At 38.7% G+C, this 26,331-nt stretch overlaps 1 protein-coding gene across 1 annotated transcript; it reads left to right on the top strand.

Annotated features, from left to right (window-relative positions):
• Positions 1–1,607: 1,607 nt before the first annotated feature.
• LOC124283612 (location of vulva defective 1-like) lies at positions 1,608–25,032 on the top strand. The gene is made up of 8 exons (XM_046719602.1): positions 1,608–1,687; positions 2,228–2,417; positions 13,518–13,627; positions 14,733–14,852; positions 20,426–20,611; positions 21,538–21,747; positions 23,894–24,307; positions 24,521–25,032. Exons 1-8 carry the CDS (start codon positions 1,633–1,635, stop codon positions 24,850–24,852), a joined length of 1,617 nt encoding a protein of 538 aa, XP_046575558.1. The 5' UTR covers positions 1,608–1,632; the 3' UTR covers positions 24,853–25,032.
• Positions 25,033–26,331: the final 1,299 nt, after the last annotated feature.

The following is a 26,331-nucleotide window of genomic DNA, read 5'->3' as shown; positions in this document are numbered from 1 at the left end:
CATTTACTAACCCAGTTAACGCTCATCACTCAAGGAGGATTCATGTAAACGTACAGTACAACCAGAAATTATTGAGAATTTAAAGATTGTAATTTTTTTTTTTTTCACTCATTACTCACGTATTAAATGTGAATATTAGCAGAACATAACTCCAGATTCAAAGACAGGTGAACAGTTAGTATTTTGTCAAGTCACCATGGGCAGCAATGCAGGCTTCAATGCGACGGGGCATACTACTGATCAAAGAAGTTAGAAAGTCGTGGTCCATGCTGTCCCAATATCGGACCACCTCTTCTTTCATTTCAGCAATATTTGTCAGATTTTTCTTACTTACACTTTCCTTTATAAGTCCCCAAACATGTTCTATTGGATTTAGGTCAAGGCTATAGCTTGGCCAATCTACTAATGTCACATTTTGTGTCCGTAACCAGGCCTGTGAATGCATTGAACGATGTTTGGGTCGTTGTCCTGCTAGAAAATCCAAAACTTTCCATAGAACACGTGAACAGATGGAAGTAAATATCCCTCGAGAATATCTGTGTACCGCTCACTGTTCACATTCCCTTCAAATACACAGAGGGGCGTTGCCCCTAACACAGATATGCCACCTCACACGTTAAATTTCGCACTGTACTTTGGGCGCTGATACAAAGGTTTTTCAGTAAGTTTGGTCCAGAATGTCAGTGTATTAGGAAACAGCCACACAGAACTTTCATCTGAGCAAATCACATTGTCCCTGTTAAAACGTCTATGCTGTAAGCACCAGTTCAACCTTCGCTCTTTTTGTTCAGGTTTCATGAACGGTGATGGAATTTCTCGACTTTTTTGCCAATCCATTGCATGCAGCTCAGTTCTAATTGCTCCTTACAGACAGCCATAGTTCCTCTATCAATCATATCCAGCCTTAAGTTTTCTAAACTCCTTCGTTTGTTTTTAGAAACAAGAATACCAAGCCGCCTCCTGTCACCGACAGTTAATTTTCTGAGCCTACCTGCGCCTCCCTTGTTGCTCAATACCATATTCATTTGCAATATGTTTCAAAACACGATAAACAGTGGACAAAGGGATGTCTGTCTACTTGAAATCACTTTAGCTGATCTGATGTCCTTGTTATAATACTCTAAAATCAACTTCCTCTTCTCTAAATCATCCATACTGAGGATCACTGAAAATGTCGTCTGCTAGCAATGAAGTCAAGCACTTGATAGCTGGTCAAGGTTGTTTAAACTAGAAATCCAATTAACATATTGCTAAAATTCTCAATAATTTCTGGTCATACTATATCTGAGTAGTATTATGAGTGTTTGACTTTATGAGATTCTATGAGCTTTCTCAATCAAAGCGTTTGCCTACACAACCAACTGTAAATACCAGCTTTGCTTAATGAAGTGTTCACACACGCCACCATCGTGTTTTAATGACCCCAGTGGCATCAACCCGGAACCAGTCATCCGATCAAAGATACTTCGCCATGTGTAGAATTTCTTTAGAAAAATATCATTCGTGAAGGGACCAAGACCATTAAGACATTTCGTTCCTAGGGGGCATGATACAATGTATTATTCATACACTGTCGTGAAAGTAGCAACTGTCAGCAGTATCCTGCTGCGGTGCCATGTGGGTTGGGCGGAAATGGAAATGCTGAAGATATCCTCTTTGTTGTGTTTGATTCTGGCATATACAAATGGTAAGATATATTTTGGTTTACTTTTTGTGGATCATCTGATCAATCTCGTAAGCCAAAAAATTCAAATTCAAAATGATATCACTTGTTATATTTTCTATAACGGGGTGCCTGTATTGTCTTTTAAAGGGTTTAAAAAAGTCAAGTCATTTCCGCTAATTTATTTATTTATTTATTATACCAACAGCTTACCGTATGTCAAGAGAACATGACACTGAGTAAACGGACGTCTGGCCGTCACAACCACAGAATAGCAAGTTGTATTTTGCCTTTAGGCGGTAAAATAAGAATGAAATAAGAATAAAGGGCGTCGTGGTAGTTTATTGGTTAAAAGTGCGCGACGCCGTAGATACCGCTCCTGTTGATCTAACCACTTGGTAGGGCAGACTAGTGGTTAAAGCGTTTGCTCGTGACACCGAAGACACGGTTTCGAATCCCATGACGGGGGCAATTTGTGAAGCCCATTTCTGGTGTCCCCTGCCTTGACCTTACTTAGATATTGCTACAAGCAGGTTAGAACCTTATTGACTCACTCTGTTCCAGGTGACATTGGATATACCTGCTCAGACGGTTTCACTTATCTGGCATCCACAAAGCTCTGCTACAAGTACATCGATGACCAGGTCACCAAAAACACTGCCGAGGGCATGTGTGAGAACATTTTCGCAGTTTTGGTGGAGGTGACGTCGTTTGACGTTGAGGCTTTAATCAAACAACGGAGGCAGATAGATGGGTAGGTTATTATCCTTGTCCGATATTCATGCATATCATGACATCATTTGAATAAGGGTTCCAGACTGAAAACCAAAAGAACGGAGTCACCTCAAAAACTGTCTCTTGCGCTCGGTTGAAAACCTCTTATACGCTCGTATTCAAAGATCATAATATACGCACGTAGATGTAAGCGATTAAGAAAGATACACATACACATACTCATACAGACACGCACACGCACACGCACTCAATTATCTCTCTCTCTCTCTCTCTCTTCTCTCTCTCTCTCTCTCTCTCTCTCTCTCTCTATATATATATATATATATATATATATATATATATATATACGCACAACATGTCCAAAATAGTACAGGTGTTCAGTCATAATTATTACATAGATAAATAAAAACAGAATGCCTTTTTCTCCAACAGGTTTCGTTCTTTACTCTTCAGGGAGATTGAAGCGGTTACAGTATAAGGAGATTAAAGTATTAAGGGAGATTAAAGCGTAATGACGTCATACTGTAACCGCTTCAATCTCCCTGAAGAGTAAAGAACGAAACATGTTGGAGAAAAAGGCATTCTGTTTTTATTTATCTATGTAATATATATATGTATATATATACACACACTCAGTCACAGCTGTTAGGTTAGGTGATTGTCTAAGTGTGTGTGTGTGTGTGTCTGTCTCTCTCTGTGTGTGTTTTACGTGTGTGTATATTTTTACACTCCCTGTTTCAGGTTTTACATGATCTTTGCAGTTAATGTAGCGTATTGTCTACAACTGATAGTTGAACTGACTTTGTAAATTATCAGAAGTGTTTTCTACATTAACATCAAATTTCTTTGGAGAGTTTCTTGGTTGTTTAACGATGCTCTAGTGATGTCGATTTACTAAGACAACAACCCAAAGAAATGGACCTTCTGTTATTTTCTCTCCACTCTTATTTCTATATAAATGTGTGTAATGATTACTTTAGTTTACATTTTTTTTAACTATACTTAAATGTATGCTTGGCCTTTAGTAGCCCATGCTTGTCATAAGAGGCGACTAACGGGATCGGATAGTCAGGCTCGCTGATTTGGTTGACACATGTCATCGATTCCCAATGGCGTAGATGATCATGCTGTTGATCACTGGATTGTCTGGTCCAGATTCGATTATTTACAGACTGCCAATATAAAGCTGGAATATTGCTGAGTGCGGCGTAAACCTAGACTCACTCACTCACTCCTACCAAACGCACATTTGACTTCCTCCAGTAGTTACTGCATTACTGCATTAATTACCAATCATTGTTGTTAATCCTGTCCACACACTGACCACACACTCAGCGCACATTTAACATTAGCGTATTCGGCAATATTCACTCAAATTTTATTGTCAGTGAGTGAGAATATTTAACAAAGCGTTTAAAAGCCAAAGGTTTGTTGTCATCCATCCACTAACAGCCGTTTGGCCAGCAAACATCATCATCATCATCATCATAAAAAAGATCTATATAGCGCCATTAACAGAATGCAAAGTTAGACACTGTTTGGTTTGTTTTTTTAACGAGTGATATGCTCATCGAGCGCGTCCAGTTTGGCTACGTTGACCACGAGCGATCCGCGAATGGTTTGCATGGCCTTGTCCTGCCCTTACAGTTCCCGAAAGGTAAATTCGAACCCGGGCAAGCGTTCGTTCCGGTACGTGGTCAATAGTTTTTCGACGTCATTCGATGCGTCTTGAGCGCGTTATGGTACGTCACTCAAATCATCTCGACCGAGTGCAACCGCCAAGGCATGGAGCTCGGCATTCGCTTCTCGTAAAGCCTTGTCGAACTTCCCGCTTATTTATTGTCGATAACTGGTTATATTTACATTGTCGCGGATAAAGTCGACACCGTGGCGACTGGCCAGTGTGGACAAAGCAAGAGGTTTTTTTCGTACGGGAGTGCATGAGATCGATACCCGGAGCATCTTTCACTCGCAGTATCCCTTTATGATCGAGTTCGAACTTGCAAGGATCGCGATAAAGAGGAGCTATATTTTCTTTTGCTCCAGGGCATCGTAATAATCATCGACGGTCGTTTTAGCAGATCATCGCCCATGTTTCTTTGCGCGAACGAGGTCTCCTCATCGTCGAGCAAAGGGGTTCTATCGTCCCCCAAATCGTCCATGGGAATATTGTCGCCAAAACCACCTTCAGCCATGGTTCTATTAAAGACTTTTGTGAACTTTGAGGATTGGACTGTTCCAACTCTTATCGGGCGTTTGTGAGTATAAAATGTACTGTTGTCAGCAGCTAATGAGTGTTGTAACTATGACACTGAACTCAGTCTGTTTCCCACTTCGGTGAAATTTATGGCAATGTTTATACACAAGATACACGTGTTTTGCTATTTTTAGCTGACATACTAGTGCGCATATCAGCTCACAATGCCGGATGTTTACGTAGTCTCTGTGTTGTAGTTGGTAGGGATCTTCAAGTGAGTTACTACTTTCTATGAGAGTTTGATTTTTTTAATTTATATATTTTTTGTTAACCTGAGCATTAGATTGTTCCAATTCGTATCGGACGTTTGTGAATATAAAATGTACAGTTTTCAGTTCATGAATGTTGTATCTATGAAACTAGTACACGTGCTTTGCTATCTTTAGCTGACGTTCAGTGCGTATATCCGCTCACAATACCGGATGTTGTAGTCGATAGGGCTCTTCACGTTAGTTACTATTTACTTTTGAATCTAACTTTGGCTAAATATTTTGTCCATTATCCCATTTGTTATGCTTTTATAACGCACGAACGAGGTTATCATAGCCGGTACACTTTTATCAAATCATTTCGCTAACTTATTTTCCTTATTGAATGATGAAAAATATATGTGCATGTCAACGATAACGAATAATAGCTGGGTTTGGAAGAGAGGTGGACAAGTCAACCCTTTTTCTTGGTTTTTAACTCTAATTTCTTTTCTTTTTTAAAAAGAAATATAGTTTTACTTTGTTTCTACACACAAGCATCTATGTCGTCCTTTTCATTGTGTTTATCTCTCTCTTTCCTCTTTATTTTTCCTATGCATCAAATTTTTGTTTCCAATACGGTACAAATTTCGCATTCTTCTGTAACAATACTCCAATTTTTCTTTGCATTGTAACTTTCTCTCACCTCGCTATCTTTCTTATTAAAATAAATTTGTTGCCAACATTCCAGTACAAATCTCTCCTTCACTTGTAACAATACCCCAATTTCCAAATCATCTTAAAACAACCACTATAACATTTTGTTCAAAGCCCTTTCCTTTTACATCACTTATGAAGCATTTTATTTTGAGATCACTGCATTCAAGAACTATTGTTTTAGTATCTCACTGTGGATAAGACAAAGAAAATTAAAATGATTTCAGCTAACTGTAGAGGCTTAGCTGACAAAAGCAAACGAAAGGAAGTGGTGAATTTATTTAAGAAAAAAGCTTATTCTATAATCTGTTTACAAGACATCCATGTCAATAAAGAAGTTATTAACAGAGTGAAAAATGAATGGGGACTGCAAAGTATAATTGCACCATTTAACTCTAGAGGAGTAGCTATACTCTCCAATAATGACATCGATCTCACTATAAATAGAACACTAGAGGATGAAAACGGTAATTATATTATTGCAGATGTAACCGTAAATGATACACGATTTACCAATTTGGATGGACCTAATATTGATGATCCCAATTTTTATTTAAAATTATTTGAAAACATCTGTAGTTTTGATAATGAATCCGTAGCTATTGTTGGTGACTGGAATCTGGTTCTGGATCCTTCCAATGATTTGGAAAATTACAAAAATATTAACAACCCCAAGGCCAGAGATATAGTTTTAGACAAAATTGAATCCTTAGATCTTATTGATATCTGGCGGGAACTAAATCCTGATTTAAGAAAATATACATGGTGGAAAAAAACAGACCATTCAGCTATTAGTTTTACTTTCTCAAACACTATTAATCAAAAAAGAGGGAGGGGTTACTGGAAATTCAATACTTCTTTACTCTTAAATCCCGATTATGCTGATTTAGTCAGATCAATCTTAAAGGAGACGACCAAAGAATACTCAGATATTAACTCTTATGCTGAGAATGTGAATGACTCAGATATCAAACTTAAGATAGATGACAGCTTATTCTTAGAAACATTTCTGATGAATGTTTGAGGTTAATCAATATCTTTTTCATCTTATCTTAAAGAGAAAACAAAGGACAAAACAAATGAGTTAGAAACTAAAATAAGAGACTGTGAAGATACCATTCGAACAAAATTTCCAAACGTAGATGAAGCCTTACTATCTGAACTTTCTAAATTAAAATCAGAACTAAAACAAATAAGGAAGAAGAGATACGAGGAATTCAACTCAGAAAAACAGAATTCTATGGTATGAAGGGGAAAAACCAACAAAATATTTCTGTCACTTAGAAAATAGGAATTATGTTAGCAAATCAATTAATAAAATTATTACAGATAAGAATGACGAAATTACTGACAGCGATGCAGTCTTAAATGAACTTAAAGAGTTCTATAAAAAACTGCATTCTTCTGCTCAGAACTATGGGAATGATGCATGTTTAGAAAATGTGATAACTCCAACCTTGAGTCACCAACAGAGAGACAAATTGGAAAAAGAATTAGACATAAATGAAATATCATTGGCAATAAAAAGTAGGAAAAATAACAAAAGCCCCGGTATAGATGGATTTGCAATTGATTTCTTTTAATTCTTCTGGAAAGAACTAAAGGTCTGGATTTTCAGATTTATCAAAGATCTATGAACTGGAGACCAATTACTTTATTAAATGCTCTGCATAAATTAATAAGTGCATGTATGTCAAATCGGTTAAAAACTAACCTTTATTCCCTGATACATAACAACCAGACTGGATTTATACCTGGCAGAACATTAAGTGAAAACACAAGACTATTATATGTTTGAAACTAAGAAAAGAGACATGTCAGGTTTATTAATTGTGATCGACTTAAAAATAGCATTTGAAACAGTTTCCAAGGATTTTATCAATTCTGTCCTAATAAAATTTGGGTTTGGTCCAAAGATTATTATCTTAACATATGGCACAACTTCATGTGTTATTCAGAATGGGCATCTCTCTGATTTCTTCCCAGATCAACGGGGTTGTAGGCAAGGGGTCCCATATCTCCATATCTATTTCTTTTTGTTGCTGAAATCCTAGGATGCATGATACGACAACATGAAACTATCAAGGGTATTATAATTGATGATCAAGGATACAAATTAGGTCAATATGCAGATGACACTGAATTATTTTTGGATGGCTCAGATGATAACTTGTATTCTGCTATAGACACACTTAATACATTTTACAATATGTCAGGAATAAAGATAAACATAGATAAGACTAAAGCAATCTGGATTGGCTCAAAAGCTGGTAGCAGGGATATACTATGTCAAGATTTGAATATACAATGGCAAAGAAAACAATTTGAAATATTAGGAATTAAATGTACTCCGGATTTGAATAACTTATGGGTTATTAACACAAAGAAAAGACCAGAGTGAGTGAGTAAGTTAATATTTAACGTCACATCGACAATATCTCAGCCATATCGTGACGAAAACAATTTATACAATATAAAGAGAAAACTTTTTGAAGATTAAAACCTGTCGAATAGAGAATCACAGATATGAATAAAACTAGCGAGCAAAGCTAAAACATTTCAATTAAAGAGGACAATACAGTATAAAACACGGGCTATAGATCGCCAACAACTGAAGGTAGATCACCATACTAGGAACCATGGGGACTTACATTATTTGCTACCTGCATGGATCCTAGCTGGATTTAGACCATCCCTTCAGCCGCTGGCGATTGTTGGAAAATGTAGCCGGCAGTTAAAAGAACAAAGATACTACGTTTAAAATATGGTAAATTTACATTTTACTTTAAAAGTTTTGGGACTTAAGTACCCTACCAGGAGGACAATAATTTTACAGTCCTTTAACCCCCTTTGAGGGTACAGCCACTAACAATCTAAGTTACTAATCTAAATTACCAATCTTAAAAATATGTCTATTTACATAATACATTAATCAGAATTCATCAAACAAATCAATTTCTTTTAAAAACACAATAATTAAATGATAATCAACATTTGTAAAAAGATCCTTCATTGTTTTTACATTGAAATATTTATCCCTTATGCTGGAGAATTCAACACAGTCAAGCAGGACATGCTTGACCGTGGTTCTCTCATCACAAGGGATACAAAACGGAGGATCCTCACCTTTTAATACATATTTGTGAGTATAACGCGTATGGCCAATGCGACATCGTCGCATAATGACCTCCTCAAATCTGGACTGACAACCGAAGTAGGTGTAACGCTGATAGGGAAAATTACTGTTATTAAGACATTGGCTCTTTCAAAATTAGTTCATATTTTTAACACTTTACCTAACCCTCCAGGGGATTTTATCACCGCGCTTGAGAGAGTATTTTTTACATTCATCTGGAAATGACAAAAATGACAAAATCAAACGGAGCACTTTAAAAAAAGATAACAAAATGGGGGTGGGGGGCTACGGATGATTGATATTAAAACATTTGTTAACGGCATGAAGTTATCTACACTCAAACTATACTTAATAAACACAACAAATCCTGGTAACCCATGCAATTTTCCTTTTAAGGATATACTAAAATATGGAGCAATTTTTCAAAATATAGGTGCAGTTGATAATCCTTTTTGGAAAGACGTATTAAAAGCATGGAAATGATATTGTATTAAAAATACCATAGATCTTATCCAAACTTTTATGGCTGAATAACAATTTCAAAAACTCAGTTCACATCATTAGTCACTGGGCTAAAAGTGGAATCTTGACGATCAAAGATCTTTGTGATGAACATGGGTTTATATCCTTTGATCAATTGAAGCTTAAATTTGATATAAACGGTACTCACTTAGATCTTGGATATGTTATATATATTTTACCTGAACCTTGGAAAAAGACTTTAAAGAAATATAGATTCATAAACATTAATGGCCTCACAATAAATTCACTCCAAAAGGATTTCATATCCCCAAGAAAAGGTTCAAGATTATTCTAAGATAAATTGTTATCTGAAAATGTTAAACCTCACATGTGCCAAAAATGGAAAACATTATTTGACTGTATTGATTTTGATTGGCATTTGATTTTTAATATTTGTAGAAAGAATTTAAGAGACGTGAAACTGTTAGATTTTCAATATAAATTTCTGCACGGAATTGTTTATACCAAAAAAGAACTGTTTAGAATGAATCTGGTGGACAATACAATATGTTCTTTGTGTAATGATTTTGTTGAAACCTTATGCCATGTATATTGGGAATGTAATGAAACCAAAACTTTCTGGAAGAAACTTGAACAGTGGATTACGAAACGTATCCAAACACTTAATTTGACAAAATCTTTGATCTGGTTTGGCTTTTTAGGTAAGAACCCATTCCTGAACCACATAATCTTATCTGCTAAGAGATATATTTACACTTGCTCTTTGACAAAAACAATTCCAAAAGTTGATAATTACTTAAGGACATTGAAAGACATATTTACCACTGAATCATTCATCTCCAGAAGAAATAATAATGTTGAAAGATTTTTAGCCAACCGGTTTCCTCTCATCCCTGAATTTAACCCTGAATGACTATTAAACAAAAACATATCACTGATATTGATATTCAGTGTACTTAGTGTACTATATCGCTATTGAGCCCACTAGCTGCTATGCGCACATATTCCTCTATATGCTTGTACTCATCATGTTTTTGTACTCATCACATTGGGAACAATAAAAACAAACAAAATAAACAAAAAACAAACAAAACCTTTTACCTTCTCAATCCCATAGAGCGTGTTTTGGACCTTATAGGTCGCAGGACGTTCTAGAGAGATCCCCCATTACGAAACCGCGACAAGCGCAGGTATGTTGGAATACATCAGCTGAAAGTCAACGTCTGATACAGTCAGATAGGAGGAGAGTCAGGAATGTTACTGCTGCTGAAGGAGGTTACATCAGATTCTGACTTTGTGCTCGCTTATTCATATATGTGTTATTTCTTGTGGATTGTTAGCCAGAATCTTGAAAATGAACTGACCCGTGAAGATCCGGGTAAGACTTGATCTTCAGTAACCCATGCTTGTCGTGAGAGGGGACTAACGGAATCGGGTGGTCAGGCTCGCTGACTTGGTGCGGCGTAAAACTAAACTCACTAACTCACAGATGAACTTACTTGTTAAAGTCATACGACCATAGTGAATTATTTGACATGTTTCCTTCTCGATCGTTTAGACTTGCCATATAACTATTCCATTTATTGTTGTTTATCCAGATAGTAAATTGAATGGACTTCCGGATTAGTTCGTTTGCTATGGTTAAATGTTACCCATTGGAACTCTTAACATATGCTGTGTTGTGATACCTTTTTAACGTGTTATTTTCAAACACCTATTCGTAGCATCACTTCGTTAAGTACACACACAAGACATCTTAAAAAACTATGAAACAAAGTTGACTAAGTCATTTACAGCACAAAAGACTACTACGCAGGACAAATTGATTTACGAGTTATTTCATGTTGTTGAAAAAAAATTGTTGTCATAAATAATTACGACCACAAAAAGCACCACTCCTTTTCCCAAAACGTCAAGTCATGATAGTCGGGTCGATATCTACGTTACGTCTTGACTATCAGTGCGGTACGTTTTCGTGAATACTTTAAACATCCAAGCCGCTGAGATTAAAGCGTTGATTCGTCAAAGTCAGTTTACCGTCTCACACAATGGCGTTATGTTATAAGTCAATTTATGTTATCGCCCTACCACCACGATATAAACAACACAACACAACACAACACAACACAAGCGTGTCGGACGATGAACATAGATATTTGATGTGGCCATAGTTCTGAACAAAATCACCGGCGAGCCGTGACGTCTTTACAGTATCTAGAAGGTTTTTGTCCCATAGATAAAAGGGAATCTCTCGAGTCTCAAGTGAGAGGACTCGTCACAGATGACTATGTTTTCGCTTATTCCTACGCCACTTGGCGAAGAAGTTGCCATGTGGACTGTTTTCTCTGTCAGGATCGTGGTATCGATCCATCAACAGTTTACGAGCGTTATCTCCAATAACCGTTATTGACAAGAGAACTAAGGCGCATTGTAAACCAAAAGTCACTGTGTTCTTCAATCTGATTGGTTGAAAAGCGTGATCAAATGGTATTCGATTCCCGGAAATTCGCTGCGTATTAATACATACAAACATCGCTCACGACATTGTATTGTTACGTCGTCAGCTGTGATGACGTCATTCAAATCATATGTGACGTAAAGTCCGAATGACGTCACAAATGAGCAGTTCCAGATGCTACCATGAGAGACAGCCGAAACGGCCGGTTGATTACATTTCACTGCTGTACCCGTACACGATGTCAATGAGTGCAGACACAAAAACGTGTGTGGACCTTTTGGTTTACTTTTGTGTTTACAATGTCGATAAACATCATGTGTTGGCGTCGGTTCCAAATGAATTCCCGTGCTTCAAATACTCAATAACACCCAGAAATTGGCCAACACATGATGTATATCTCCTAATTTTGATCTGTCGAATTTACAGTTGCTTCAATGTCAATACCTAGTCCCTTGGTATTCGTTACTTATTCGTTGTGCTGAGTTTCGTATGGCTCAAAGTATTTACGTAGGTCACCTTCGACTTCGACACAATAGTGTTTGAAACAATCGAGTAAAGATTGGATAATCGATCACTTTCACAAATCATGTAGACAGTTCACTCATTGGCACCAAGATATTGGGATGAGGTCTCAGTAGGAATGAAACGACATTTTTACTATTGTGTAATAAGCAAGTTTCCACGGAGTTTCATCATTTCTAATTCAACGGTTACTCTTAATTATGTCGGATAGATTGGATGTTAGACAAGGCCACCTCCAGGCACTCTACTATCTTAACTCTGGCTACAATGTGTGAAGCCCATTTATGGTGTAACCTCGCCGTGATATTGCTGAAATATTGCTAATATGGCGTAAACCCATATTCACTCACTAACTCTAAGTCGCGGCCAATAGCGAAGACGCAAACGTCACCCAAAACGCCATGGCGTCGTGACATCCATTCAGACAAGGACCTACTGGTACAAAGCCTCTTTGGTTAGGTGATCGTAACTTCCCACTATTCTGAGGTCATCATCTTCTTTTAAACAACCCCTTCTAAGATGATAAATAAGGATCAAAACGTAAGGTGAGAACTATACTTTGTCAAAACAATTCGCGTAAAATTGGATGCATTCGCCACATTGCATGAAGATAGTAACAAAATTAAAGGGAACTATGAGATTATTTCGGGATCGGGATTTCCAACGATGCTCAATGTCAGTAAAATTAAAGTGTTAGGGTTAATATTTATCGTCACATCGGCAATATTTCAGCCATATCGTGACGAGAACAATTAACCATTATACCATAGATCAATAAAACTAGATATTAAAAGCCTGTTGACGAAGGAGAGTAAAATTACTAGTGCATCACAGATATTGAAGTGAAATTATCAAAAAACGATATTATTAAAGAGAACAATACAATATAAAAACAGGTTATAGATTAACAAATAACTGTAGGTAGATTACCACGAGACCATGGGGACCAGTAGAGTTAAGGGATGGCTAAAGATGGAGTAGAGGTCTTTTACATGTAACTGTATCTCTCAATACAGCCCTGATCTGACAGTTTTCTCACATTCATGTGAATGTACACATCTGTTGATGATCAGATGACATGATGCATATGGTAAATGACTTGCCTTTGCGGGTGTTTATGACTGGTGAGGCGTATGGGGCAGAAAACGATAACCGATTCATTCATATTGCTATAATTGCTTTCTCATAAGAGTTCAAACATATTCATATGAAATTATCTGTGTTTTTTTTCACTCAACACTTTTCATTGCTTCAGAATGGTGTCTCAATGTCATGACTAGGTGTCAAGACTAGATTTCAACATTGTGTGATACAATCACATAAAATGTAACCTGGTAATCCATCTTCCTAATTGACAGAGACGATGCGAGTTCTGTATGGCTTGGGATGACCAGATCGGGGTCTACGTGGAAATGGTTTGATCTTGACAAGCCTGTTTCAAACGGATACACGAACTGGGCTGCATCACGTACGTATCCCCAAGAGTGTAAATGCCCCAACGTTGATATTGTAAGTTGCTTTAAAGTGAGTGAGTTTAGTTTACTCTGCTTTTAGCAATATTCCAGCAATATCACGGCGGTGCTTTGAGTGAGTGAGTGAGTGACTTAGTTGTACACCGCACTCAGCAATATTCCAGATATATGGCGGCGGTCTGTTAATAATCGAGTCTGGACCCGACAATCCAGTGATCAACAGCATGAGCATCGATCTGCGCAATTGGGAACCGATGACATGTGTCAACCAAGTCAGTGAGCCTGACCACCCAATCTCGCTAGTCGCCTCGTGCGACAAGCACGCGTTCGTGGGTTCGAACCTGGGATTCGGTGTGATGACTTGCTGAAACGTTTCATCCTTCTCATGTGAATGGGGACGATGGGTAGTCTAGTGGTTAAAGTGTTCGCTCGTCACGCAGAAGACCGGGGTTCGATTCCCCACATGGATACAATGTGTGAAGACCGTTTCTGGTGTTCCCCGCCGTGATATTGTTGGAATACTGCTAAAAGCGGTGTAAAACTAAACTTACTCACTCTTATGTGAATGGTTAGTAGAGCGAACGGATTGCCCATTCGTCCCCTTTGAAACGCAAAAATCTTAAGATCGCGGGCTCGAATCCCGGTCGCCCTGGTTTTGTTCATAGGCCCATCATCACCTACGAGTCCTCTGGGCATCTTGGAACTGGTAAATGTGTATGTCCAGTTTTTCATTCAACTTAAAGCTGACCCCATCCATGTTCATGAAGATCAGGGTTAGAATTAGTCTTCAGTAACCAATGTTTGTCGTAAGAGGCGACTAACGGGATCGGGTGGTCAGGCTCGTTGACTTGGTTGACACATGTCATGGGATCCCAAATGCGTAGATCGATACTCACTGGACTGTCTTTTCCAGACTCGATTATTTACAGACCTCCGCCATATAGCTGCAATATTGCTGAGTGCGGCGTTAAACAACAAACCAACCAGCGACACGTTATAAATGGAGAATCGTTTCAAGCGTCTTCACAAAAAACAACAGCGATGTCGCTCACACATTCAGTTGATACTGATTATATTGTTAAATATATCTACCCCTTTTAGAACCTGTCGGGGTTTACAGTTGTGCAGTAATGGCCGGTACGTCATCAAAATGGACAACACACGATTGTACCAGCAATGCCGGTGGGATTGCCTGTCAACGGCAGCCTGACTTAAAGACAGGTAAGCAAACGTTACGTTTATTGACAGGGATGGATCCAGGATTTGGGAGAAGGTGAGGTGAGGTGAGGCGAAATTGGGTTTAACGTCGTGCTTGAGAATATTTCGCTCATATGACGACGTGCATGTGTGTGTATGTGTATGTGCGGCTGCTTGTACTAGCCCAGACTGAAGCTGGTTTTATAGTGCTAGCCCACTGAGATACCATGCCGCAGTGAAGCATGACTACCCCACTCAGACACATTATACTGACTCCGAGCCGACCAGTCCTTGTTGTACCCATTAATGCTGAACGCCAGGCAGGGACAAACAAGTACCATATTTTAACGTCTTTTCGCATGACGCGGTCGGGGATCGAACCCGCGACCTTCCGCTCTCCGGACGGACGCTCTAACCACTACACCACGGAGGCGGTCTTTTGGAGAAGGGGTGTAGCACATATATCCTGAAGTTCATAGGTTAGGGGCAAATGCTCTTCCGGTAATTTTTTTTCGGGTGAGAAGTAGGGGAGCGCACCCCCGCACCCTTCTCTGAATCCGTCTTTGATTAGTGCGTATGCTTAGTTTCTACGACCCATTCATACAATTTTTAGAATTACTTTTCCCTTTACTCTGAACGTAATTTGTTTCTGAGGATAGTGAAGACTGAATTCTTTTGCACTGGCGTTATGTATATATTTCATACAAGCTTTCCAAAACGTGAAGATCCGATTTACAAATGATCTTCAGTAACCCAGACTTGTTTTAAGAGGCAACTAACGAGATTGGCTGGTCAGGTTCGCTGACTTGGTTGACACACGTCATCGTATCCCATTTGCGTAGATCGATGCTCATGATGTTGATCACTGGATTGCCCGGATCTTCACGGGTCAGATCAATACAGAAGCATTGTTTCAGATACTTTATTACCTTAAATCTTGAACTAAAAGTTTCAACATAAATTGGGATAAGTCAGAGAGTCTTATTGCCGTTCAAGAAAGTCCACTCTTCGACCGATCCCAGTGAACATAACGAAGAAATGCACATCCAAACTATGGACTCGATCGGTGTTTAGCTGACACGTAACGTTAACTCTCAGCAAGCTATAAAATTCTACCAGAGCATATGTTTGACATGATATCGCCCAGTCGATCAACTATGAGGACAATATGTAAATGACACAGAATTATGAACTACTTCTGCAATCTCATCCCGACATATCTATGTTGTCGACCATTTTGATGTCCTCTATTTGGTATATTACGACGCGCTGTGACTGCGACTGTGACTGTGACTACCTAAGGAAGTTCTTAAGAAACTTGTTTCATCTAATGATGGTATCTGTTTATTGTAACCCAACAACAAAAGATGTTCAAAAAAAGCATGTCGTCATATATTTGATCATGTAAACTCTCCATTAGAAGAACTAATTTCTTCCGCGTCGCTGAATGGCTGTTATACATAGTCATACGCCATACGTGCAAAATGAAAATTGCGAAATGCATCGCTTAAATTGTGAAATAGTGGAAGAAAAAATACAAGAATTGACTTTTATTTGTGTGAGGTCACTGGAGTAGGTATCTTCACAGAATGAGGGCCAAAAATTGTATGAACGTCGTCGAAAAATATGGTATGTGTGCACATGCGTGTGTGGCTGTATGTGATAGACTGGATCAATGTTTACTTTGTTTGTTTGTTGTTTAACGCTGCACTCAGCGATATTCCAGCTATATGGCAACTGTCTGTAAATAATCGAGTCTGGATCAGACAATCCCGTGATCAACATCATGAGCATCGATCTACTCTATTCGGGATACGGTTAGGCCGTCCGTATTTTTTTCTGTGTTTCTCATCTCCCGACCAACCCAAATTTTCCTTACGACGGAACAAAAAAATAAATTATATCACAAAATGCCGCCGACAGCAATAATTTCAGCCCGATCAAACGAAAAATGTGTCTTAAAAGTAAACTTTGAAAAAAATATAATATTGTAAAAAGTCTCTCAAGCATCTAAATGGGCCATTCGTAACTACTAGCCTCTTTCCGTCACCTACATCCGGCTTGCCAGAATGACACGAGTAGTTACGAATGTTATTGTAGGTCACGGAAAGAGGCGAGTAGTTACGAATGGGTCCAACCTTAAACTGAGACAACGCATGTCTTCTGCGCGATGGGATCGGGGGCTGTTCTTGTTACTAAACACTTAGAGACAGTTAACCAGTACAGCCTTCACCATCACGTTCACGCTGATGCATATGGACAGTATATCTTTTCCGATGATATATCAATTGTGATATCCGGAAATATTTGTTATGTGATTCCATGATACACTGGGGATAGCCATGACTGCTTATATTGCATTAATGAATCGCAAAATGGCCATCGAAGCGAGGCGGTGGAATCAGCTGATCGTTTTCAGGTCATGTTTTGTTGACGTTTTGCAATCGGTAATTCAAATCTGGCACTAAATTTCTGAATATCACACTTTTAAGCCTGCAGTGATTTTCTGCACATGTACTCAAATCTATATTGTATTACTCCGATTAGGCTACATTCGTGTAATTCAGTACGGTCGGGAGCTGATATTGAGGGCGAAATGTGAACACATTGTTATGCAACGTGTGAATTTCGTCGTGAATTGTATCTGATATTTTTGTATGATGGTGCGTGTGTGCTTTAAGATTACATTACACATGCATGACTTTATTCAGTCATTGAACAGTATTATCTGTTAAATTTGTAAATGAAATATATAATGCACACACATATCTACATGGAATTTATGTCATCAAAAACATATTTGATTTTAAACACATTTTCTATGTTAATTTCTAACAAACAGATATGACACTAAAGTTTTCACCAGAACCGTTGAATGAAAATCAGAATATAAAGCTATAGCTAGATAGTATATGGTCTGTCACGTGAAATATTTAATCAACATTATGTTACTAAAACAATAAGATGCATATGTCATTCTATACACATAGAATTCTATCATACACATCCTCTTTATGGTCAGAATGATCCGTTATTTGTTAGGACAAATCTCTGTAAATGAGTACTTGTGTTTAGAGGTTGAATGGTGTTAAATTTTTTGTAAGAAATGGCTCAATAAAATAACGCATATACTGGACAAAAATAGTTAGGGATATATGTAAATTTTGAAATTCTGAATAATTATCTATTCATTCATTGACACACTGATAAAATATCAAACATAAAAATACCAACATCCCTAACTTATTTTGTCCAATATATAATGACTCACAGTACTGACTGATGGGCACATTTCATAAGGGCTAAATCTTTTATTTCAAACTATGATGACTGGTATTTGTGCTGCAACCGACTAATTGGATAATAGGTGTATGGTACATTAAGCATGCGTCAGAAACAAAGTGTCAGAATTTGAAAACAAAATGAAATATGTGAAGAACTGCTGATCAAAACTCACTATTCATATTTATAATTAAAGGTTACATTCTACACAGAATTTCTTCAATTGTCAGGAATGTGTAATAATCACAAATTTGCGATAAAGGTCCGTTGGTTGGAGGTGTATCTCCGATTCTTTATACACTGAGGTCGGTGGTAGTATGAGAACAACTTGTTAAATTTGATTGAGGCAATAGTTGAAGAATTGCCGTCGGAAATAACATAAGGGTGGATATATAAAGTAAGTTTACATTATTTCATAGATGCTATGACACCCGAGACTTACACTGTCTCGCATAATACAACTTTTTTTCCTAATATATGATATCAATGATACGGAAACATATTCGACTAATAATCTCTATATATGCTCACATCCATACTGTCACCAGTCCGGTATTCCGACTGCCTGTGTAGGGACGACCTCGAGCAGGATAATGCTGCTCGTAGGAAACGCCCTGGGGTTGAGCTGGAACTCCGCTCACCTAATTCCTGTAAGAGAGAAAGTATTTTACAGCCACATTGACAAGGTTCTTCCCGAAAGGGAGGTAATAAGCTGAGATTATATTCTACTAAGACATGTTTTACTCCAGCATTTTATGTCTGTCATAGCATCCCAAGAGCACATAGAAGTGCATTAGCAAATTTAGATGTGGCACAGCACCAATCAATATTGATCTGGGCAGATATGCCAATATTCCTCTACAAGAGAGAATATGTTTCAATTGTGTGAATGTAACTGAGGATGCCACGTTTGACTTGATTGTCCAGTGCACAGTGTCGAGCGAAAGAATCTTATTGATAATTGTCTTAGACTTTGTCCGGGTTTTATGAATATAAGCCATACTCGGAAAACTGCTTTTATCTAATGAAATTTTATGTTCTGAAAGTGCCCAAACCTGCCATAGTATTTTGAAAAAGAGAAAATGTGTTTTATATCAGTAACATGTACGAAATAGGTTTTATCGAGAATATTCAGTTTTATCACTTGTAAATACTTGTACATATATCGTCTCTCATAACTCTGTACGGAGTGACCCGTGTATTGCTGTTTTTATAATGTATATTGTAATGTACCTTGTAACGGGGTGAGACGTAATAAAATATCTCTCTCTTCATGTATACTGAAGAAGTTTGAGCTCAATTATTCCTTCGTCTTCGTCAGCGTATTGTTCGTATAATTATGAGCTAATTCCCCAGTCGACTCATATGTATTCGCAATTAATATACTTTTCCAAAAAAGAAACGCATAACCCAGAAATCTGTTGCGAAAATGTTGTATTTTCAAACATGTATAACTCGTCCACAAATAGACTTTAGTACATGCATTTTCGCATCAGTTTCGAAGAAGGAAATGTCTATACAACCAAGTGGATAATTTTAGATAACGGAGACATTGTGCGCCATGGTGACGACGTAGCACGGGTCCGACGTCGGATCTCCTGGCTCTCAATCCAATCTCTCTCAACCTGTTCCGTACAGTTTGACCGGATATCCTCCGAAGTCCAGGCACCATGGCTGCTCTGCTCTCAGCCGTGGCATACGATCTCGCAAATGTCGTACCCGGATGTACCGATCTTTGGCTACAGTGGTGACTCGAGGTCCGCCTGTGCGGGGACGGTCATTGGTTATGTCTGTTTGGCTGTAACGAGCTGTAAGCCGTGATATCGTGCTCAGACTAACATTCAGTCGCCTGGCAACAGAAAATTGGTAATCTCCAGCGTGCATTCTTTCAATGGCGAGGTTCGGTGCCGCAGCGTCAGGACGTGGCGTAGTGGTTTGACCTTGAAACACGTCACAATTTAATTCTGGAAATCGAGAAACTATCCGCACTGTGGCCAGTTTCTGAGAAAGGATTTAACTAAATTCAACCTGCAGTTATTATGAATATATGCCAAGGATGAAACAAATTTTAAAAATGTCGAAAACTAATTTAAACTACCTCGCCCTGGGCGAGAATGTTCTCCGAACTTAAGAGTTATTAAGCATCTCGCGCATGGGCGAGACTGTTTACTTTTGCTCAAAATTCATGTTTTGGGGTTTGTATGTGAATGAAATTTCATGGGTCGGCATATACGGTATTACAAGTCGAGCATATTTTATAATTATCAATTCAAATGTGTTTCAGACTTCAGTAATTCTTTGTTTTGTATCTCCAGATGCCACCAACCTCGCTCTTGAAGCAGAGACTAAAATTATGCACGACGTGAACGGTGCAGTGGCGGTTGACGGAGAGCAAAAACTTGACATCTCTTCCTGCACTGACAATGCATCATTCAATAACTACTATATAATTATTGACCTGGGACAAAATTCCAGCCTTACTCATATCGGCCTATTTGCGAGTAAGTTACTTTGTAATAAGACAATTTATTTACCTGAGTCATCTTTTGGAACTTAAAGCACTTTTGTGAATTAAGTCATACATGATGATGTTCATATCAATTCATTAGACAATCCAGTGATCGACTGCATGAGCATTGATATACGCAATTGGGATACGATGACACCAACGTTAGCAAGCCGGACCACCCGATCCAGTTGGTCGCCTCTTACCATAAGCATGGGTTGCTAAAGATTAATTCTAAGCCGGATTTTCATGGGTAAAATCGACAACGGCACCCTGATAATGTTGAAAACGTCGAGTCACTCACTCCTCACAAAGCAATGTCCTTCAAGTGTTTGGGTAGCAATTGAGATTCGCTATGCATGTCATTTCCCAGGCTTGCGGCATTGTGTTGAATAGTACTCACTGTAAGGCAAATTGGGCACCGTTAACTACTGAAACAACAACGACCATCTGTCCCGATTGTGAGTAGGAATCCGTAATCCGCTATAATTGTGAACCTTAATATATCAACAACAAAAAACATATTGTGGGTTCCACCAAAGTTGTAAATGTTTATCAGGCGACTGACAGGATCGGGTAATCATGAAGATCCGGGTTAGAATTATCTTAAGTAACTCATGCTTGTCGTAAGAGGCGATTGGATGGTCATGCTCGCTGACTTGGTCGTCACATGTCATCATATCCCAAGTGCATAGATCGATGCTCAAGCTGTTGAACATTGAATTGTCTGGTCCAGATTCGACTATTTACAGACCGCCGCCATACAGCTGGAATATTGCTGAGTGAGGCGGCAAAGAACATCCAATCCAATCCTATGTAAATGTTTATTATATGGTAACTAAAACACAAATGGTAAATTTGAAACCACGTAAGGAGCGAATTTAAGCAAACTCACTAACTATATGTCATTCATATTGCTAGAATATCCCGTGGAGAACACTACGGTGCATTTCAGTACCACCTGTACCGACAGAGATGACTGCTGGTCCAAATGCATCGTAGCTTCCCATAGAAGAAGAACTCAGTGGATAAATACCTGCGCTGCTGGCCACAGTAACAAGGCACACTTCATCCGACTAGTATTTCCAAATTTTCAAAGCATAAGTATCTGCGAAATCATCGTACTTGGTGGTGAGTGGTAACCCATAATCTATTATATGGTCTCTGCCATAAGGGACTAAAGGCGATGGTGGTAGCCTCGTGGTTAAATCGTTCGCTCGTCACGCCGGAGGCCCTGTTTCGATTCCTCACTTATGTACAGTGTGTGAAGCATTCTTGGTATCCTCCGTCATGATATCAGGGGTGGAAATAACCCATTGCCCGACGCCCGAGTCCAGTGTATTTTTTCTGTCGGGCAAGCAAATTTGTATGTCACACTGTACCGGTGTCCAGTTGACTTTCCAATATGAATTATGTTGTTTATTTAAAAAAGCAACAAGAAAAGGGCCGGTATAGTGGAAAAATTATCAGGGCAAGTGATTTTACATGTGCCACTGTACCGGAGTACACTAGCAATTTTAAAGTTATTTCCACCCCTTGATATTGTGGAATATTTCTAAAAGCGGCGTAAAACCATACTCACTCTCGACACCTTACGTCATTTGGTTTGAACATGTGAAGATCAGGGTTAGAATTGATCTTCAGTAACCCATGCTTGTCGTAAGAGGCGAGTAACGGGATCGTATGGTCAGGCTCGCTGACTTGGTTGACACATGTCATCGGTTCCCAATTGCGTAAATCGATGCTCATGATGTTGATCACTGGGTTGTCTGGTCCAGACTCGATTATTTACAAACCGCCGCCATATAGCTGGAATATTGCTGGGTGCGGCGTAAAACTAAACTCACTCACTCACTCATTTGGTTTCATATTTTTGGCAAAGTATACATTTTACTATTTGAAGAGCCTGAAAATCTCGATAAACTGATACATAGTTCCTTACTATGGATAACATTTCACACGATAAACGCGGAGGTCCACATGAACGGTCACTATGTGCTTTGTATTATTGTCATAATATACATATATGAAGTTAATGCAGAAATTGCATTTTAGTTAATGCACGACAATGTTGGTTAATTGGTAACGGTATACCGCGGACAAACACGTAAAAAGCAAATTTCTTCGTCGTATTAATTTCATCCTCAACATAATGAGTGAGTTATAGACACACTGGCAATATTTCGGCCATATCGGGACAAAAACAGCTCATACTTACATAACGTATAATGTTATATTATAAAATCTATCGACGAAGGGCAGTAAAGTAACTGGAATATCACAGTTAGAGATTCAAAATTAACACATAACTTATATTATTCAGGATACTACAATATAAACACGGGCTATAGATCTCCATACCAGGGACCATCGGGACTGTCATCCTCAATCCTCAACATAATTCATATTACAATACTGGCAGACTGTTGTTTTTCTTGGTTCTGTATCCACTATATTAATCTATGTACGTCTGAAACTTGCTCCGATATGGCTGAAATATTGCCGATGTGACGTTAAATATAAGTGACAAGCATAAAACTGCTATAAAAATTGTTGATTATGTTTAAGCTGAGTGTGCAAACCACTCAATGTATAAAATAGCTTAAATAAAGCAGTGGAAGTCGGTAAGCAGTGAGAGAGAGAGAGAGAGAGAGAGAGAGAGAGAGAGAGAGAGAGAGAGAGAGAGAGAGAGAGAGAGAGAGAGAGAGAGAGAGAGAGAGAGAGAGAGAGAGAGAGAGAGAGAGAGAGAGAGAGAGAGAGAGAGATGGAGAGAGAGGAGAGAGGAGGGAGAGAGAGAGATAAGAGAGAGAGAGAGATGGAGAGAGAGAGAGAGAGAGAGAGAGAGAGAGAGAGAGGGGTGAGAGAGAGAGAGATGGAGAGAGAGAGAGAGAGAGAGAGAGAGAGAGAGAGAGAGAGAGAGAGAGAGAGAGAGAGAGAGAGAGAGAGAGAGAGAGAGAGAGAGAGAGAGAGAGAGAGAGAGAGAGAGAGAGAGAGAGAGACATTTCCTCCACATTTTATTTCGAAGATATACATTATCATTCATTCACAAGCGAGCATGGTCAATAAAGAAAACACTATATATATGTACAAGTAAAGTGAGTTATAAGTGAAACATATCAATCATAACAAAGCAATAAAGGTTGTTTGATGGAATACACAAACGATGCAAATGTGATTATTCATGCCAGGACGGTGATGATGAATTAGCTCTACCCATCAAGAATTCCTTTGTAAACTGAGTAACTGTGCTGTATTGCTTCTTTCCCATCGGTTTCAGCGAGTGCCGCACCCACAACCACCACCCCTACAACGACAACAACAACAACTACAATGCCCTCCACGACTTCAACAACTACAACGCCCACCACGACATCAACAACTACAACGCCCACCACGACTTCAACAACTACAACACCAACAACGACTTCAACAACTACAACGCCCACCACGACTTCAACAACTACAACAACGCCCACCACGACTTCAACAACTACAACGCCATCCACGACTTCAACAACTACAACGCCCACCACGACCTCAACATCTACAACGCCCACCACAACAACGTACACATCAACTACCACAGCATCAACAACAACAGCGACCATCACAGCCGCATTAACAACCACAACTTCAGTGCCCGTCACAACCATAGCAACGGGTTCTCCTCTCATCTCAACCACAACTTCAGTGCCCGCAACAACTACAACAGCGGCAGCTTCTACGTCCATCATCACCACCACCCCAGCTACAATCACAGCGGTGACCACATCCACATCCACAAATTCGGCGCACACCACAACCACCACAATGGCCCCAATATCAGTGTCTAACTCAACATCGCCGCCGTCATCTTCCACGTTATTTTCATCTTCGTCGACATCACCTGCTGTAATTACATCCGATGCTGTCACAACAGTCCACCCAGACGGGCAGGTTCTTGCTTGGGATAGCTATGGAAGAGCGATACGAAAAAAGTGCACCTGTCGCTGTAAACCCCCTGCAGTTCCAAAGGTTGAAAAAGAGGCTGTTGAAAGAGGCGATGAACTGAAAGATGAATTAATAGTTGAAGCAGGCCTCTTGTCAACAGAAATTGCTAAGAAGATCAGCAAACAGGACGACAGAAAATCGTCAAATGTTATTGGGATGTCAGGAATAGCGATGTTGATACTTCCCATTCTTTTCATCGTCATCCCAGACCTGCTGACCTTCTTGAAGTGGTTGTGTAGGTGTTGATGTGACATGTTTGTGATTGATGCTACCAGAGGCACAGCAGGGCAAAAAAGTCTACATTTACAAGCTTGTAAATGTCTTGCGATTTACAGTTTTGTAAACCTAAGTTTTACAATGAATTTACTAATTTGCAAAAATGATATTTACACAAAATAGCAAAATTTTGTAAATATTCGCAAAGAGAGATAACTGGTGTGTAGTGGTAAATGCTTGTTCTGTATGGGCAGGATATGCTCACCTGTTCCACAACACCTTGTGTCCTCACAATCTGACAGTGTTTACAATCGCTTGCATATACGTACAACATTCGCATTCTTATATTGCTTTTCAAAACCTGCTGATGAAAGAATTACGGTCAAGCATGGCCTGCTCGACTGTACTGATTTTCCCATCACAAGGGATACATATTTCAGCGTAAAAACAAAGAGGAGTCCTTTTAATAATGATAATGCCAACTTAAATATTGCATTTTTAAGAGAAAAGAATTATCAGAAGAAAAAATTACAAATATTTTGTAAAGAGATAACTATTTGTTTAATCGGTAGTTTTAATGAACAACTTAAATTGTTGGTGGCTGTATCCTCACAGGGGGTTGTAAAAAATATTGTCTTCCTGTGAGGGTACGTGAAAGTTGAGCTTAGCAGATGTTCAATCGTAAGATATGTGTTCTGTTAATGCTTGGCTAAATTTGTCATAATCGCCAACATCTGAAGGGATGGTTTAAATCCAGGTAGCATCCATGTAGGCAGTAAAAGCACCATAAGTCCCTACGGTCTCTCCTATGCTGTTCTGCCTTCAGTTATTGGCGATCTACAGACTGTGTTTATATTGTATTGTTCACATTTGTATATTATATATTGTTCACATTAATGCTTTAATTCTAGATTCAATGCTAGTTATAACTTTATATCTGTGATGCTCAAGTAGTTTTACTGTCCATCGACGACAGGCTTTTACATCCTAAATGTTTTCATATTTGGTACATAAATTGTTTTCGACACGATATGGCTGGAATACTGCCGATTGACACCGAATATAAAATCACTCACTTACTTTTCAAAACGTCAAATATCACAGTTTTGTACACATGTAGCAAGATTTATCATATGTTTTGCTTAGTGTTTTTATTGAAAATGAAACATGGAACAAAACACAATTCAAACAAACACGACCTTCCAGGCTAAGCCGATTTTATGTGAACAGTGAATTCACCCTGATGAAACCAGATAGTGTCCGTTTCAATTATTAATTTGGTCATATTTGGGCAATAAGGTAAACCGCATTTGAATAACTTTTTGTGATGATTCTGGCGTAGCTATTCATCTCTGAACATGAAAGGTGATCCCGGTTCGATTCGCCACATCGATACAATATTTGAAGAGAATTTCTAGTCATCCTCGACGGGGGATGTTTTTGGATATTGCTATAAAACGCACTCAGTCCACAATGAAAAAATATGTTCACTTTGTAATTTGAGATTAT

The sequence above is a fragment of the Haliotis rubra genome, unplaced genomic scaffold (genome assembly GCF_003918875.1).
Source record: "Haliotis rubra isolate DU_JTF1 unplaced genomic scaffold, ASM391887v1 Scf318, whole genome shotgun sequence".
Classification (NCBI taxonomy): Eukaryota; Metazoa; Mollusca; class Gastropoda; order Lepetellida; family Haliotidae; genus Haliotis; species Haliotis rubra.
This window is presented reverse-complemented; position numbering and strand designations above follow the sequence as displayed.